This window comes from Podarcis filfolensis (assembly GCF_964270895.1).
Source record: "Podarcis filfolensis genome assembly, chromosome: 2".
NCBI lineage: Eukaryota > Metazoa > Chordata > Lepidosauria > Squamata > Lacertidae > Podarcis > Podarcis filfolensis.
The window spans coordinates 25,620,225-25,639,028 of NC_139605.1; the positions used below are offsets into that span (position 1 = coordinate 25,620,225).

General features: G+C 44.0%; 1 protein-coding gene across 49 annotated transcripts in view; it reads right to left on the reverse strand.

Annotated features, from left to right (window-relative positions):
* Nucleotides 1-18,804, reverse strand: part of MAGI1 (membrane associated guanylate kinase, WW and PDZ domain containing 1) — a 458,236-nt gene that overhangs the window by 82,176 nt on the left and 357,256 nt on the right. For 23 of the 49 annotated variants that reach the window (XM_083600323.1, XM_083600327.1, XM_083600321.1 and 20 more), the window contains 3 exons: nucleotides 17,357-17,392; nucleotides 9,283-9,340; nucleotides 1,823-1,923 (listed from right to left, as the gene is read on the reverse strand). In XM_083600323.1, coding sequence (XP_083456449.1) covers nucleotides 1,823-1,923; nucleotides 9,283-9,340; nucleotides 17,357-17,392 — 195 coding nt within the window. Of the gene's footprint in view, nucleotides 1-1,822; nucleotides 1,924-3,234; nucleotides 3,283-9,282; nucleotides 9,341-17,356; nucleotides 17,393-18,804 lie in introns of all 49 variants that reach the window. The other 26 variants (XM_083600326.1, XM_083600333.1, XM_083600355.1 and 23 more) reach the window with 3 other exon arrangements.

Below are 18,804 nucleotides of genomic sequence, written 5' to 3' on the forward strand. Positions count from 1 at the left end.
CCGCCTGACAAACAGTTTCTACGCAAATGCAATTCTGGTTCTAAATGCAGCATAAGGGGTCTCTATAGTATAAAGGTAAAGGTACCCCTGCCTGTACGGGCCAGTCGTGTCCGACTCTAGGGTTGTGCGCCCATCTCACTTAAGAGGCCGGGGGCCAGCGCTGTCCGGAGACACTTCCGGGTCACGTGGCCAGCATGACGAAGCTGCTCTGGCGAGCCGGCACCAGCGCAGCACACGGAAATGCCATTTACCTTCCCACTATAAAGCGGTACCTATTTATCTACTTGCACTTAGGGGTGCTTTCGAACTGCTAGGTGGGCAGGAGCTGGGACCGAAAGACGGGAGCTCACCCCACCGCGGGGATTCGAACCGCCGACCATGCGATCGGCAAGCCCTAGGCGCTGAGGTTTTACCCACAGCGCCACCCGTGCCCCTCTATAGTATAGTGTATTTTAAAATGGGGTTTCAGAGTTTTTAGGGGTTTTTGAATGTTTTATGTAGTTTTTCAATTTCATTGTTCTGCATGGGACAATGACAATAAAGATATTGTATATCGTATAACCACTGCTTTATCTAGCCTGATCCTACTACCTGTGATAGCTGCTCGCCAAGCTCTCTCGCAGAGATGTTTCTTCCTGATACGATGTAAAAAACGAACGGCACACACCTGGAAATGCCAGTGACTGAAGCTGGGCTTCCTGCCTGCAAGATGTGTGCCACAGGACTCTGTTCATTGCAATCACTGATCTCTCTTTGGCCACCTCTCAGTTGTCCACAGAGGATGGGTTTGCGCAAACACCCACATGGGTTTGCATCCTTTGCATTTGGAACTTTAGGCCATGGATACTGAAATCCACACAGGAGAGAATGCCTTGCATCACACTTGCATTACTTCTGGAGCAGCTCTGTGCTTTAAAGCAGTTGCACATATCAGTTTCCCCCCCTGAAAGTATTCACTGGTTTGCCTATTGTGAACACACAGCAGCAACTTGAGGAACTAGACAAGTTCTTTCTCATCCACAGACACTGAAGGGAGGGCCAGCCATTTTCAAAGACGGCTTCCTGCTTGTTCTATTTCCTAATGACTGCAATTTTGTCATTGGGTGCTGCAATAATGGTCAGCTGCTTGAAGCATTTACGCATTAAAGCAAAAAGGATATCTGAACCGTCAGCATCTATTGACATAAACTCTGTATTCTACTATGCATCCTAACCCAATAAACCAATAGAGTAAAGACACTCTAAATACGCTGGCTCAGTTTGCACTAATGCAAGCAATGCGACGCCAACGTGAATGAACAGACGTGTGGGTTCCCAAAGCGAAGATCATAGCTATTGCTGTTTGGGGCTTAGGCGTGGTTTGGCCTAGCATTATGTCCAAACCCAGGCTCATGGTTTGCCTCTGCAAAACAAACTGTGAGTGACAAATGTTGGTTACAGCCCCTGGTATGCAGTTCTGGGAACCTGCCATTTCACTGGCTTGTGCTAAGCTGCCTGTGGATGCTCTCAGAACAGTACTATTGATAGATAAATCACAACCTGCAGGACTCTGTAGGGGACTCTGCAAAGGCTGCATATATTTCATAATAGAGGCAAATGTAGTTATATTGGGACTGGTTTTTGCAGGCCAGGATTATTAATCAGTTCTGGTGTATTTCTGTCCATGCATTGTTATCTCTCTTCAACTGCGCCTGGCTCTGTATGGAAGGGCAGCTGGGCCTAGCCAGGAATTCAATAATTAAACAATACAAAACCTTAAGGAAGTACATGTGGTGTTTAGCAAATATTTCAACCCTGACAATTTTGCAGAGTAGTTGCCAACCTTCTGGTGGTTGTGGTGGTTGCTGCTGCTGCTGCTCAAGCTGTTTCTTCCGCTTAGCTTCCAGAACTGGGTTTTCATATTGTGTTTTCCGGTTGATGTGGCTAAAAAGAAAGATCAACGTTAAATAAGGGAATACTTGGCGAAAACAGAAAAGAAAAAGAAACCTTAAGCAAGCTCAAAGACTCCTCTAACAGAAACGTGGCAGGGGGAGGAGAGAAGTCAAATGCAAGACCTGTGGACTATGTGTCAGAAAGCTGCTCTAAAGGGGTGGGGAAATGTTCACAGCTTCTTATCTGGCATGGCATCTTGAAGAGGTATGCCTAATTCTTTCAAATACTCTAAAGTAGCAGTTTATCTGCGAACAATGATATTAAGGCAGGAGAGTCCATGCAAGACAGTCATCAGATTCTCAGATGTGCAGCCATTGTTGGGTTCAGCAGAGTTTAATATGGCAGCGATATCTCTAAGATATCTGACCAACATGCTATATCATCACAGTACATGCAAGCTACTTATAAATGCTCCGGAATAAACTTTGCAAAAGCGGACTGCAGAGAGGCTTAGCGGAAAGACCACAAACAAGCCACGGACACTATCGCTGCGAGTTAATAACCCTAGCAGAAATCTCCAAAAAAAATCAGCATATGGGGACTCCAAAGTCTGCCACATAAATAAAGGATGGATGGCCGAAAATTAAAAACACCTGTGAAAAGGTTAGAAGGACAAAGCAACTCTGTTATCAAAAAGTTAAGCCAATAACTTTAAGCCATTAGTAGTCTTGATACAGCCACTTGGAGATCTCGCTTATAGGTTACTTTTTAAAAAACAAAACAAAAACAAAACACAGCTTCGTGATTCCAAAGGCAAGAGTTCTTTTGAGCGTGTTCATTTTCCCTGGGGTGCTCCATTGTTTTCAACGAACCTGAGCTAGAGTCCGACTGGCACTTCCTGAATAACCACATGGCTGTGCCTGGATGACCCAATGAAAAAGAAACACAATCAGTGTCTGTCTGCCTTTGGCACAGCTCCATTGAAAACAATGGGACAGTACGAACACCTGGGGATTGGCTAGATGCAATCGGATGCAATCTTAGAGCCTGATCTGCTATGATGGTGCAGTGGTGGGTAGGATCAGGCCCTAGACTTTTTGAAGCACCATGATGGAACAGGTTTAAGGTGCTGTGTGAATGGCTGGAGCAGCACCCGTATCACTACACTTGCCAAGGCTGTGGGGCACCGTGGCAGGGAGGAGACAAGGCTGCCAGCAGCTCATCAAGGGCACCCTGGCAGCTTTTGAGCCAAGTATAAGAGCAGTGCAGGTATCCTTATAAGCTAATTGCTGAAAGACGGGCCTCCCCTATTGCTCCCGTTTGTGCCTGTGCATTATTCACATTAATTCTTTGAATACAAACCTTGAGCCCAATGCAAAGTTTACCCTCATGTCCATCTGGACTCCAGTCCTTGTAGCAGTTATAGAATATATAAACAAAAACTATTATCAAACAACAGCATTGCACTCACAGGGTCCAGCTCAGATTTCTTTTGGCTCGGCTCGTAATAGAAGCTCGCAACGTAAAAAAAGGCTATTAGGAAGAGGGGCTGCATTTGACAGAGCAACATTAATTTAATGAGTGCAATAAATGTGAAGGAAATAAAAGCAACCCAGGTTCCTCTCGGTTATGAAGAACGGTTATGAGAGTCTCCGTGTCACTGCAAGCCAGCAGCCCCTTCTCGAGCCTCTGTGGGACTCCAGTGCTGTGACCCAGACCTTGGTGGGTGAGGGCACGTGAGGTTATTCATAACTCTCTTTGTCATTCTCTCCCATTTCCCAAGTGGGGCCATGCAGAGCAAGTAGGAAGAATGAGCAGAACGGGTTTCTCTACTGGCACACAGATGGATGGAACTGGAAGGAGAAAGTCCACTCTCTTCCTCCAGCTAAAAAACAAACCTCCCCTGGGAGCTGCACCAGATGAGTAATACAGCCATTGTTGGCTCTTTTGCAGCTTCTCATGGGAGACGCAAGTCCAGTTTTGGACCAGCAGATGCGCTTGCATATTATGAACAGATGAGCTGGTGTCAGTGTGAAGGATGATGTTGTTCCTGGTCTTGCAAAGCGCTAGCCTTGTGAAGTATGAAGTACTCCTTCAGAGGATGTACATCTTGCTCAAATGCAGATAATGCCTCCTGGGGCAGACCTCACTCATCTAAGTCTAGCAAGCCCCCATATTGCTATTATGCATGCTTTGGAGATGGCCTTCAGAGTGTCCTTGTATTCCATTGGGTTGCTGGAAGGGGTAGATGGAAGGGGTTGCAAGGCTCAGGTCTGGGGAACAAATGCAGACCCCCAGGCCACATATCCACCCCCCGCTTCAGGCCACGCTGCTCATTGGCCCTGCTCCATGCCCTCTCTAAGCGGTTTCTCTTGGCTAGAAGGTGTCCTTGAACTATGACGATGCCTCTTGTTTTCTGCATGTGGAGACATGTATGGGTGTTAAAACTGCTGGTATTTGCATGGCTGGGGTGCAGCCAACTGCATGCACCTGTTGCTCCAACCCCTTTTGCCTCAGGCCCTGCCCACCCCTGGGGGTTCCCCAAAATGCAAAGTGTTCCTCAAGCTGGAAAAGGCTCCCCATCCCTGGTATATGAGAAGCTGACTAACTGAAAAGTCTGCTTCCCTACCGTGATAGGAATTTTGAGGTCTTAGATATATGGTAATGTTCATAACCACACGTACATAAATCAGCACAGGAAGACCGACCTGAAGCCATTTTGATTTCTAAACTGAGCAAATGTTTTCTCTGCAAGGTCAAAGTGGAAAAAGCCTCCCCATTGTCTTTTCCTTCACAAATCCTGTCTTAAGGGTATGTCTGTGTCTGAATAGGGTGTGAGCCTGTGACATGGTCCAGGAACTAAGTATTTATCATTACAAAAGACTGGCCAGGCTCCCCAGGGTATCCAATCAAGTAACCTGCCAGACAGAAGATAAACAAGGACAGGAGAAAAACAACACTCAAATTTCTGTTTAGACCGCCTTTTTTGTGATGTAGGTATGATGTTTCTGGGGGTGGTCTTGATCTACAGGGTGGAAATTTCAAAAGTCTTTATAAGGCCTTGCATGCCATTTTTCTGGGTCCCTCCTCTCTCCTGCGGGTGAGGGGAGCACCCTGTTGCAACAGATCAATAAAAATCAAGCTTACTAACTGCTTTGCTTCTCAATATTCTCTGGTTGGCCTCTGTTATTCTCTCCTACCAATAAGGAACCTATGTAAGGACTCTATATGGGCTCTTGGATACCCCATAAGGGAAAAAGGCAACTTTTGTTTACAACACTACCACACACACACAAACACACATGCAAACAATGTTTAGGCCCCTCTCCAAAACCTCAGTGTGAGAAATAATGCCTTACCATCCTATACTGAAAATGGATCTTAGACGACAAAGGTGGAAGCCTTCCAGCTGAAGATAATCCAAATCTCACAAATGCAAAACACTGAGTGAATGGTGATAAAAGTTTTGTCTTAGTTCTTAACTGCAATCGGCACTTCCTCAAAATAGGTTACAAATGCCGTCTCTGACGAGGACGAAGGCCTTGGAACAGGCAGGAAAAGGCCAGAAAAGTCAGCTGAAGTGTTTATAATGGGTTGAAATACTAGGAGAATGAGATACAATGGTACACGTGGATGTACGTACATCATGGCGGGGTATGAATGCATACACAAAATGAGTATTCTCTCCGTGTGCTTAAACTGCCACTAGCATGGAGGTTCTCGGGTTCATGGGTAGCAGTTAAGAGCAATAGGCCTGGTGGCTATATTTGGTCATTTTTTAGAAAAAAAGACTAAGGCAAAAGTGAAAAAGTATCAGTATGACCTTATCAGACCTATTGCTATCGTCATCATCCATACAACTCTTACAAATACAGTCATATCTCAGGTTGAAGTAGCTTTGGGGTAAGTATTTTCGGGTTGCGCACTGCAGCGACCCAGAAGTAATGGAGCATGTTACTTCCGGGTTTCGCCGCTTGCGCATGCGCAGACGGTCAAAATGACATCACGCGCATGCGCAGAAGCAGCGAATCGCGACCTGTGCATGCATAGACGTGGGTTGCGTTCACTTCTGGATGCAAACGGGGCTCCGGAATGGATCACATTCGCATCCAGAGGTACCACTGTATGTTGATCCTACTTGTGGGTAGGAATGGCCGGATAAGGAGAAAAAACGCCAACTGTGGATTCAAAGGAGGAAATGGCAATAGACAGGCTTGGAATTGGATTATCCTGAACATGCATTCGTACTATTAATCAAATTTGATAGTCTCATTATGCAATATATTTTCCCTATCTAAATAACATGTGTTGAAAAAAGCTATCCCAGAACAACGGCAATATAGTGAAGCATCAAATGATCAGGCTATCGGGGGAGAAGTGAAATTACGGTGTGAAAAGCAGAATTGTGTGAATCCTACCTTTCTAGCTCCAGGAGTTTTCTGGTGAAATGAACGACAGCGGGCCTGCCGCTTACACAAGGGCTCTGTTGTGGGGGTTTGTGTGAAAAAGGCACAACTGTGCAAAGTCAGGAACCCCTGGAACTGCCCCATCATCTGCAAGGTTGAGGGGTGCTTACTGGGGTCAGGGAAGGTTGTGGGAAAGTCATGTTGAGACCCGTGACTTTCCCAGATTCCAGTAATCAAAGCACGGGGCTTTGGGAAGGATGCACACAGGCTCTGGAACGCTGTCGGCAGCCCTCTTGCTGCCTTCCCAAAGCCTAGTGAGGAAAAGCCACTGGGTGTGTGGGAAAATGAAATAAAATAAATGGAGAGTGGGCTTCTCTCACTCTGTATTCATTTATTTGTCCTCCCACCACCACCACCAGCATAAAGTTGTGATTGTGTTAAGTAAAGCAAGCACAAGTTGTGGGTTTATCATATATAGATTTCAGCCTGTTGGTCTTTTGGTATGGAATCTGATATGGATGCTCTATGATCTACAGTGGAAGTGTGACTCTGTTGGTTCTCCCAGTGTTTTTTTGGTACCATCGACCATGGGCATCCTTCTGAGTGTAAGTTAGGGGTTCAGTGCTGAAGTCACATTCCTGAGAGACAGGCCCAAAGGAGTGGATCTGGTAGATTGTTGCTCTTCTCCTTGGCCAGTGGGGTTCTGCAAGGCTCCGTCTTGCTGGCACAATGCTGTTAAACCTCTAAATGAAGCTGCTGGGGGAAGGTATCTAGGTATTTGGGCTGCAGAGCCATCAGTATGCTGATGGCACCCAACTCTCTCTCTCTCTCTCATTGCAAAGTTGCTGCTCATTGGTAGCCATCAAAGCCTGGATGGGGTGGAACAGGCTGAAGCATAATGCAGTCACAAAACAGAACTGCTGGCAGTTTAAAGCAGGTGGAGAATGTTCTGAGTGTGGTTACAGTCCACCAGAAAGTTCAGGTTTGTAGCTTGGGTGTGCTCCTTCAGCCAGCGCTGTTAAATGTGTCAGTGGCATCAGTTGCAAAAGGCTCCTTATTCCAGCTTCAACTGATTTGTCAACCAGTCCACCCTGACAAAGTCAGACATACCTCCAATGGCCTTCAGACGATGCGACCACTGTAACACGCGCTGTGTGGGGTTGCCACCGAAAAATGTTTAAAAACGGCCACCAAAGGTTGAAAACAGGATGCCGACAGATGCTAGACATTTTGATTCTACCATGCCAGTTTTCTAAGATTTGCATTGATTTGTCCAGTCGCAGACGACTCTGGGGTTGCACGCTCATCTCGCTCTATAGGCCGAGGGAATCGGCGTTTGTCCGCAGACAGCTTCCGGGTCATGTGGCCAGCATGACTACCACTTTCTATCTGTTCAAGGAGCTGGTGTTAACATTTTAAGTACCAGAGGACTTGAAACTAGGGTAACTTAATGTCTGCCTTCTCCCATACATTCTTCCCTGCATGCTGTGATCATCGCCTAGAGCAGGGGTGGCCAACTCCTGAGGGACTGCAATCTACTTTCAGCATTAAAATCTGACAGTGATCTACCCCCTTTTTTGAGGGAGGGGAAATGCCATTTTTAGGGGTTCAGGCACACAGGACTGTTGTGGAAAGGGAAGAACTAAGAGGCCCAAGCACATGTGTCCAATGCTACAGACCAGCTCTTTAGATTCCAAACCATTGTTTCTCTTATGCTGCTTTCTCATGTTGCCAGCCAATTTTTCACTGAAGCAGAGGACTTAATATAAATGGATTATTTGTGCACCATGCATATTCTCTCTCTCTCTCGCGCTCTCTCTCTCTCTCTCTCTCTCTCTCACACACACACACACACACAGTGGGTTGGAAGATACTGGAGAGATTTCTTAGTATGGTGTTTAATAGCAAAAAAAAAAAAAAGGGAAAAAGAAAGAGAAAAGATAAATATTTCCCCTTGATGTCTCCAGCGAAATAAATGTCATGTTTTAATTATACGGTTTGCTAACGTTGGAGTCCAAGGCTCAGAGGCCATGAGTTAAAACAACAAACATACACCATGAAAGGTTAACTCTTCCAACTAAAGAAAACACTGTGAGCTGAGAGATACCAGGGAGCTCATCTATTCATTCGTACATATAATTAAATATGCATTCTTGTGGGGGTTAGCAATGAAACTAAAATGGAATCTCAATTTCTTAAGGGAGAGAGCTGCCGTCTAAATCAAGAGCAAGGCAGAATTGGGGGGTGGGGGAGAGAAGGAAGTTGTCCTTGTAAAAATGCTGGCCCCCTTTAAGCAACTGCTCACTGCAGGATTCCTTCTGGGTAATGTTTGTTTCCACACATTTGGAATAAAGTCACAGTAGTCATTTTGGCTACACTGCAACGCTAGCAAAACCAGGAATTAAAGCCAAAAGCTGTGACCCAGTTCAGTTAATCTAAGAAGATTCCTGTCTTTAAGAATGCCAGTTTGCTGCCATATTCAGATAGTGAATCTGTGAATCCTGTGCCCCTGCTTTTCAGATGCAGGCGATGTTTCTGAACTGGCATTTACTTAGGAACCCAGGACTTAAAACTGAGGTCTGTATTGTCTTCATTTCACAGCAACTCTTTTCAATCCTCATTTTCATTAAACAGCTTAATACTGCTAGTATATCTTTCCAAAGCATACAGGAAATGGAGTTTCCCGTCTCTCAGGCTGAATTTGTGTTTTCTCCCTTAATTATCACTAGGGGGTGCACAAGAGCAATGCATGAGGTACCCTCCTCTCTCTCTTTCCCTTTTCAAGCATCCATACTACAGAAAGAGTCAAGTATTTGCAGTTTTATGCTGCTAGCTACATACTGGCACATAGCACCACAGCCTGTTAATGATAAATCAGTCAAGGTGGCTAAATTTCCAATGACAAATGCCCAGCTCAAGTGGATTTCCACACAGTGGTTGGATGCTGCTATCTGCAGCGTGTTAAGGGTCACATAAAAATCATTACGGCGACAAAGTTACTTACTCTACATAGTAGACACCATATACAGGATCTTCAATCTTTTCCCAACCAGTAGGTAGTTCTGGAAACAAATGGATATTACTTATTTAAAGCATTTTACTTTCACTTGCAGATTTATCCTCCCCGCTGCCCCCAACTACGTTTTCACATAACGCTTGCTGCAATCCTAGAGCATGCAACTTTTAAGAATACGCTTTTTAAAACAATCTATTCCCTCACTGGACAGCACGTTCATGGAAATGGCTTCTCAGGACACATTGTGCAGCTTAAAGGGTGAGGCACACACAGTCTCTTTTCCCCAAAAAGGTAATCTGTTGCAGTAAAATGAACCAAGATCCAAATATGTCATTCCTTTAGTGCACAGGACTCCCACCTGTGCAACAGAACTTCTCGTTTTCTTCTCCTGGTGATCTCTCTCCCCAAATGCACAGGAGGCACGTGGACTGAATATGTCATTTTGTGCAAGTGGGGAGCCCTGTCGCTAATAGGAATAACTTCGCTGGATGCAACCCCAAGAGTCCTAAGATACAGCGTCAGCTTTCGCAGGTCAATCTCCTGGGAGCTTTCGTGCAGCACTTTGTTCGGTGTCAGAAGATTTTGTTATGGCTGTCGAAATGCATTTGGATGGACATTTAATGGCAAAAAGGCTTACGGAGCCCAGAAGGTAACAGGGCCCTGAAACAAGGATCAAATGACAACAGGCTCATATTCCTTTGCTATGTCTGCAGAGCGAGATTTTTGAAATTCTTTACAATAGAGAGTAATACAATTATATTGCAAAATAGGGGCAACATTCCCAGCAACGTCACATGATCTGGTGTCTGCCAACATGCCCAGCTGATGTCCATGTGAGCACCCCCCAAAAAAGGCACATCCTCCCGCAGCACCTAGCAAACTGCTAATGTGGCCCAACTTGCAGCAATTGTCTCTTAGCTCTATCTAAGCACTTCACATTTCTATCACAACTGAAAGGGATCAGAATCCCGGTGCTGACAGCATAAATCTCTGTGCACGTGCAGTCATTTTATCATGTTACAAAACCTGTCACAAAATCATTATCCCTTAATCGCACCTTAAAGTAATTTTCAGTTTTACAACTGCGGGGTGGGGGGGTGGGGTGGGGGAATGCAGCAAAAGGAAGATTGCTCAGGAAAAGCTAAGAGCTCCACGCCTGCAGGTTTGCAAAGCTGGAGGCGTAAATACTTCTATAAGCATAATTAGTCAATGAAGAAAAACCATTTGAGCGTACATCGGAGTTTGCTTTTTTAACTTGTCTGTTTTGTTTTCTCCTGCTCTCGGTAAGAGAGAATGGCGCGTCAAAAGGGCCACAGGCACCAAAACACGAGATTTGCTCTGAAGAAGCTCTACTTATCAGAAGCAAATTGCTACCTTTTTTAAAAAATGAAGGAAAAAAAAGCTTAACTTGGGTACAGTGCCTAGTAGCTTTAAGGAGGATGGGATGTGCCGTCCTTTTCGAAAGGCAGCCATGAACAACCTCAGAAGACATGAATCCATCATTTGTCCTCTGTGGACACAATACAGATGAGGGCAATTGTGTGGGCTGTGTAGTCTGAATGATAAGAGCAATTCTTTCAGCTCACAGGAAACCTTTTCCAATGAATCACTTTTGCTTTCCCCAGTTTATGTGAACATCACAAGCCAGGACTAAGAGAGGTTTCATTTTGAATAAAGCTCCTGATACTCCACTTGAGAAGGTAGGGGTGGGGAGGGTTACTTGACTGAACACTTCCCATATTGGGGGGGACCGGACCCATTGTGTATAGCAAAAGTTGATTCAGACTTGCTGGGACTCCTAGGTGTACTCAGTGCTCATGGTCATCTTTCAGGCTTCCCAAGGGTATCTGGTTGGCCACTGTGAAAACAGGATGCTGAGCTACTGACCTGATCCTGCAGGCTCATATTTTTACTGTAATATATTTATTTATACCCCGCATTTCTCCCCGATGGGACTCAAGGAAGCTTACTGACAAAAATAAGAACCACTTAAAATACAATTAAACACTGAAAAAAAATCAAAGCTACATACAAATATAACATTTATTAAAAACTATCCCCAACATGTTAGGTTCTTAAAAGTTAGGCAATGTGGTGCCATCCACATGTTGCAGGACTTTGGCTGCCATCAGCCCTAAGCAAGCAAGGGTTATGAGAGTTGCAGTCCAATAACATCAGGAAGGCACCGTCTTGGGTCAGAGCTACATTCCTCAATAAGCCAAGCTTTCACAGGCAGGGAGTTTTTGACGTGAATACAAAACAAGAATTACCTTGCTGGAGCAAGCCAAACATCCATCTAGTCCAGTCTTTCTGAAACTTGGGTCTCTAGCTGCTTTTCCAACTACAATTCCCATCATCCCTGACCACTGGTCCTGCTAGCTAGGGATGATGGGAGCTGTAGTCCAAAAACAGCTGGAGACCCAAGTTTCGGAAACGCTGATCTAGTCCAACATCCTTTTTCTCATCCTCAGCAGGGAATATTAAAACACACACACACCCCACCTGAATTCTGACATAGCACACTCCAAATAGGGTTTTACCCATGGGCTCTTCCTAAACTCATAGGGTGAATTCAAAGAAAGAAAGAGAGAGTAAGAAGACACTCTATGCTCAGAATATCAGTGTCTTTTTAAAAACCAGACCGTTTCACTGAGCTTACCTATAATGGTAAAAAATAACCAAAGTGAGAGTTATTCTAAGACCACAGCAAGAAGCAATGTTTGTGAAACGAGCATTGGTTAACAGCACAATCATATGCATGTCTACTTAGAAGGACGTCCCCATAAGACTTGTTCCCAGGAAGCACATATAGGATTGCAGCCTTGGAAAGGAAAGAAAAAACACCCAAACCCTATTTTGTATCCTGCGCAACAAGAAACAGTTATCCAGTGTGTTATCGACAGGCTCCAGCTACAATGCCATAAGGACACAAATAGCTCCAGACTGAACAGCAATGAAACCCTTATAAACACACATGGGCTAATTACTCAAAATGTATGTTTGCAATGTGGAAACTGGCTGAAAATCAAGAGAAATTATTTAATGAGTTCTGCTCCACATGTTCCTTGTTTGCAAATAAAAGGCAGGTTTTCCTCCAACTTCCCCCACCCACATCTCCCCCCCCCCTTTTTTAATGCTATCCTTCTGAAGCATCTTTGGATTCCTTGAGATATAAAAAAAGGAAATGCAAGCCAGCGCTGATTGGGGGTAGAGGAGGAGTGGTTTGGAGGTGCATGTGCAAGAAAGGAAACACTTGGCAAAAATGATAAACTGGTCTTTTCTGCAGACCAGAAACAAGGGCTTTCTGGGTACAGCATTGGAAGGCAATAAAATTGCCACGCAGAAGACCCAAATTTTGCAAATCTCTGATTTGGAAAACCGTTAGATGGATATACCGTATTTTTTGCTCTATAAGACGCGCCAGACCACAAGACGCACCTAGTTTTCGGAGGAGGAAAACAAGGAAAAAAATATTCTGAATCTCAGAAGCCAGAACAGCAAGAGGGATTGCTGTGCAGTGAAAGCAGCAATCCCTCTTGCTGTTCTGGCTTCTGGGATAGCTGTGCAGCCTGCATTCGCTCCATAAGATGCACACACATTTCCCCTTACTTTTTAGGAGGGAAAAAGTGAATCTTATAGAGCAAAAAATACGGTACATTGAAACCCAATCAAGGGGAAGCGAGGAAGTCACTTAACAATGTTAATAAGTGTAATTTTAATAAGGTTATGATTTTTGTTTGTTTGTTTGTTTGTTTGTTTGTTTATAATTTTGTGAAATATTATTTAAACGTTTTTGGGGAGGAAAAAAAACAGAAGACCCAAATTTTCCTCTGTAATCCTTCACCAAAGAAAACCAAACAAAATATTGTTGTTTTTTTCTTTGTTAGAGTCACATATGAGCTTAAAATCTGGGCTTTAAAAATGCTTCCAAAGATATTATACCTTTTTAAAAATCAATGTCTAGGTGTCCAGAGTACTTCCAAAATGTGGAAGTTGAAGCTGGCTGGAATGTCACCGAAGAGAGAAATCAGCTCTGGGTCTCTGTGTTTGTTACCTGTGCCATTTTTATTTTTTTTTAAATGTACCAAGTAAAATGTTATTAAAATTCACCTTGGAGAGATTTGTCCCTGCCTTTTCTTTGCCTTTTTGATCTGAAGCATTTTGACAAACAAGTGCTAAATTCCAAAAACAAACATCGATATTGAAACTGTAAGCAATGTTGTTGATAATCCACCACCAAGGTGAAAGGTTGCCACTTAAAACATTACCAAAAAAAGAAGCTTTTTTTTTTGTTTCTTTTGTTTGTTTTCTTTCTGTCTTAAATGAGTTGCATTTTAACAGGTGTGCACAGATTTGCATGCAGTTTCTCTGGAAATTCGAACTTAGGGGAAAAACGACGCACACGCAACATTGGGGAAATTGCAAAGCCGATTGGAGAATAAACTTCTCATACGTCGGCTGGAGTATTGTTTCAGGGGTTTTATTGGTGGGGTTGCTGCTGTTTATTTTTTGTATCTTTATTTTGCATCTTATTATGATTTATGTGGAAATGGATCAATTTTGTTGTGTACATTTTGATGTTTTGTTTATGGCTACTTTTCTGTTTGTAGTTATGCAATTTTTGGATGTGGTAAGCTGCCCTGAGCGTGGTTTTGGTTTTGGAAAAGTGGCATACAAGCAAAACGATTCGCAGAATCACAGAAACATAGTTGGAAGGGTCCCTGAGGATCATCTGAACACCACCTCCTGGACTAGCTCAAACCTGCAACCTTGGCGTTATCAGCACCACATTCTAACCAACTGAGATTGACTGACTGATACGTTACTTTACTTCTTTCTGCCCATGCGCAAACACACAGAAGGTGACATTGGCATTCTTGGTTGTCCTCACCCTGGAGAAACGTATGGCTAATTAGTAACATATGTGACAAGCAGACTGGCCATGTGTGTATCAGTGGTGTTGTTTTTTGCAGCTGTAAACACTGCCATTTTTTTAAAAAAGTTGGTCAAGCATGTGGGAAGGGGTGAGCTGAGCCTTGCTTTGTTCACCATGACTTCTAACCGTTAAGGCAGGGGTCAGCAAACTTTTTCAGCTGTGGGCTGGTCCACCATCCCTCAGACCTTGTGGGGGCCTGGACTATATTTTTTTTGGAGGGGGGGGAATGAACGAATTCCTATGCCCCACAAATAACCCAGAGATGCATTTTAAATAAAAGGACACATTCTACTCATGTAAAAATACGCTGATTCCCAGACCGTCTGTGGGCTGGATTTAGAAGGCGATTGAGCCGGATCTGGCCCCCGGGCCTTAATTTGCCTACCCATGTTTTAATATATATGCCGTGTTACAGTATTTACTACTTGCTGCACAGCACCATGAGATCCCTTTGGGATGTATATTTAGGAATATAACAAATGAGTGAATGATAAAGTAGTACAAGCTCCAAATAGTCAGGGGCGCACAGCTGAGCTGCCAGAGAGCCACGGACCAGCTGCAGCTCTCCAACATTTGTCATAGAGCATTTGGAAACGTGAACCGTCTCTTTCACCTTTCATAGAATTTAGTGCTTCGAACACCAGGGCGCATGCTGCAAAGCAGGCCTGCTGCTCAGAGTATGGAAGAAGAATTGTTCATGAAGTAGAAGGCCCCATGAGCATCAACAGCAAACAGAACACCCACAAGTGGGAGATGAACAAGTCAAAAGGGTGGGGTGCGCCTGACAAACCCTGTCAGCAGAAGACATGCGTGAGGGTTTTTCCACTTGCGCAAGGTGGCTTTCCCTGCCTCTGCTCCCCCAGAAACTGGCTCAGGGTGGGTGGGGTGGGAGAACCCCTCAGAACATAAGGGGGATTGCTCCATCTGGCAAGCTGATATGCTTGATATGCAGATAGGTTTGTGCAGATGGAACATTTGTAGAAGCGCAACGTTGCATTGTATCCCAAATCTCTAAAACATGTTCGGTGGAAATCAACTTCTGTTTTACTCAGGGTACATTTGTTTATTGAGTATACACGTTTATTGTTTTGAATGCTTCTACTTTGAGGGGAAAAGGAACTTTGTTGAATACCATCCTATAACCCTAAGTGCCAGAGGCAGCTCCTCTTTTCGGGTACCTGTCCTAAGTGTATCACTATTTTGCTCTACAGTGATACCTCGGGTTAAGTACTTAATTCGTTCCGGAGGTCCGTTCTTAACCTGAAACTGTTCTTATCCTGAAGCACCACTTAAGCTAATGGGGCCTCCTGCTGCCGTCGCGCTGCCGGAGCATAATTTCTGTTCTCATCCTGAAGCAAAGTTCTTAACCTGAAGCACTATTTCTGGGTTAGCGGAGTCTGTAACCTGAAGCGTATGTAACCTGAGGTACCACTGTATTTATATTTGCCTTGTTAACATTTTGTTAGCGTAAGCTACCAATGCTGTCAGTCTTAAGGGATCAGCTTCCTCCTCGGATTCTGTAAAAGTTCATTCTCTAAGTGGGACTGGATGCATTTTATCCTTAGTAAACACACACACACATATACAAATCCATGTGTCTGAATACTAAGGCACTGCACAGCCCACAGCCTGCCATTTCATACACTGCAGCTGCTGAGCTACATTTTGAAAGGGTGATAACATATTGTAGGACAATCATGTTTCCTAATACGCTTTAAAGAAAGGCTACACTTGTGGCTGCTGTATCAGTGAAGGAGTAACTGTTGTGCAGTAAACGGATGCAGTGTACAACAAAGAGACTTCAGGGAGAGCTGTTTGGACAAACCGCTGGCCAGCTCCATAGTTAGGCAAATCAAGTCTGTGAAGGAGGTGTGTGATGCTGCACTCAACTCTCTGCTCCTCCCTTCCTTGAGTTGGGAAGCAAATCACAGGCCATCTTACACAGACTGCAAGCACTGGTTCAGCTGCAGGTGCTACTCAGCCACACCATGGTTTGTTTTCCCGACTCAGAGAACAAAGCGGAGCCCACTTGGGAAGTGCACACAAGCACACAATTCATTCAAAAACAAACCTCCCTAACTACGGTTTGTAGCCATCATTTCATCCAAACGCAATCAAGTGTCTAATAGTGGATGGGGGACGAAGCTATAAGATATAATTGCCTGATGGTTTCGGAGATACGATGATGGCATCATAACCATGCCAGCTGCAGATCTAGTCTAGCTCGTCAGGGTTAGAAATGGCCATGCTCTGAAAATAGAACCAGGCTTGTAATCCAGATTCTGTCTAATTTCTGGAATCGGTTCTGGATTCTTAATTCCCAATGCTAAGAGCAAGCTTGATGAAATATACAGAGTACAGAGTTCTGGCAGTTTCAGGTGTGGTTTAGGCCATGTGGAACCACAGATATCCCCCGCCCCAAAAGGTGAGTTCAAGAGAGGGCATGATACAAAGTTGAGTCATGGCAGAAAGCAATCTGTATGCAAGCACTGGACCCTACACTATTATGGCGGCATTCCAGACTACTGTTAGATTCACAAATCAAGTACCCAACTTCAAATGCGAACTGAATATAAAAGCAATAGTAGTTAGCATTAATGAGAAGCGTATACACATGTCCTGTAGCACAGAAACACTTTCAAACAGTGAGTTGTATCCAACCAAGTCTTTAAGTGAGTGGAGTGACTCCCGTTTCTGCACTCGTGCTTCCATCTCCCTGCACATACACAACCCCAACTGCTCCAGGGTTTCCCCCAACAATACAGAGCAGATCTGGGGCAGAGCGAGGGGGATTGCAGAAACAGAAGAGGGCAGAGAAGTTTACATTGTATGAGCTGAAGTCATTCTGCTTGTCCAATGACTTAGCCGGATTTGACCCAGAGTCATGTAGGGAAAAACGGATTGACGGCTCCACAAATCTACTGGACAGCAACAACCCTGCTTGAAAATGACATGCTTAAGCAAAAACAAGCAAACAAACAAAGAAAAGAAAACACCTTTGGATACGACTATGTTAGGTCTTGCTTGAAATTAAAAGAAGAAAAAAGTGATACAAAGAAAAGGATGTTAAAGCAGTTAAAGGTGCAGTCCAACCAATGGTGCAAAAATGAGAGATGGATGATTTACCTAGTTCACTGTCCAGTTCCTCCGTGTGTACCCCTTCTTCTCCAAAGGAAGAGCAGTAAGTGAGATAGAAAAAAATCAAAAGAAAAATTCAGACACCAGCACCAAGCAAGAAATTCCTTCCAGTATACAGCAGAACCAACACCAGGTTTTATACCAACCTAGCCCAAACCCATACGCCACGACACCTTAGTCAGGAGGGACACTGTGGCCACTGACAATAATACTGAAAATATTTTTCCAAAAGGCTAACAACATGGATCTGCTCTCCTCCCACCCCCACCCCCTGGCTCAATGGGGGCCGTCTGGTCTTGTCAGTTTAATTTTCCAAATCCAGAACTTGGGCTTCCCATTCATTTTCGTCTAAGATGACTCTGCCTGCATATCCCTTTTGGAAAGTCCTTGTGACTAGGCAGAGCTCCAGTGCTTAACTCAGAGCCCTTGCACGTGCAAGGAATTGGAGCCTCAAAAGGAAAGCTGGTGTACCTTCAACTATTACATTATCTAAATTAAACGACCACTTCTTTTGTCCCCAAATAATTAACAACTAAACCCCAGTCCAGTTTAGCTTGTTCTTAAAGAAGAGCAGAACTCCATTAGAATGAATTGAGACTGCACAGGGCCCATGCTCATAGGTTGGTGAACCCATCCAGCTACCTTTTCAAAGCCAAATAAATGGATAATATTAAGCTGGTTATTCAGGTGTGCTTCAAGAGTTCGATATACGTGTTGATTGCTGCATATTGGACTTTGGTCCTACTCTAGAAACTACATGCCTCAAGTATAAAGTCCTACTTTATACTTTATGGTTGCATTAAGGGACAACCACTTGCAGAGAGCTTCTATTAAATAAAGCGTAATTTAATCATCCATTTACTTATTGCATACCATTTCCATCTGCTAACAATGTTATGAATGACTGGGGATGTCATTTTGTCAAGAAACAAAATTGCAGCCAGCAAATGAAAGATGATAAAACTTGCAAGCAAATGACTGATAAAAGAATAATGGATTCGGTTTAGCACAAGTCAGCCAGAGAATCTCAGAATTTCTCCAAACATGTGATACGACAACGTAAAAATATTGTTAATTGTTCCAGATTTGTATTTTGTGGTTAGATTAATTCAAAACTGGTAATAGATAGCTGCCATATGACAGACAGTGAATGCATCCAAAAATTATGTCCAGTTATATATTTTTCTAATGGTTATACCTGTAAAAATGACCTGCATGATTTTTAAACACTTGCCCAAGTTGGAGGGCCTAAATAACATACTTTTTCATGTGTAACAACCCAGAGCAAATTCCTGGCACATCTAGCTCAAAGATCTCAAGGAGTATCACTGGGAAACACCAGTGAGAACCAGGGTCAGTCAGAGGAGACTACAGTGGAGTAGTTGAACTACTGCAAGATTCACCAACCTGTTGCCCGCAGATGTTTTGGACTACAA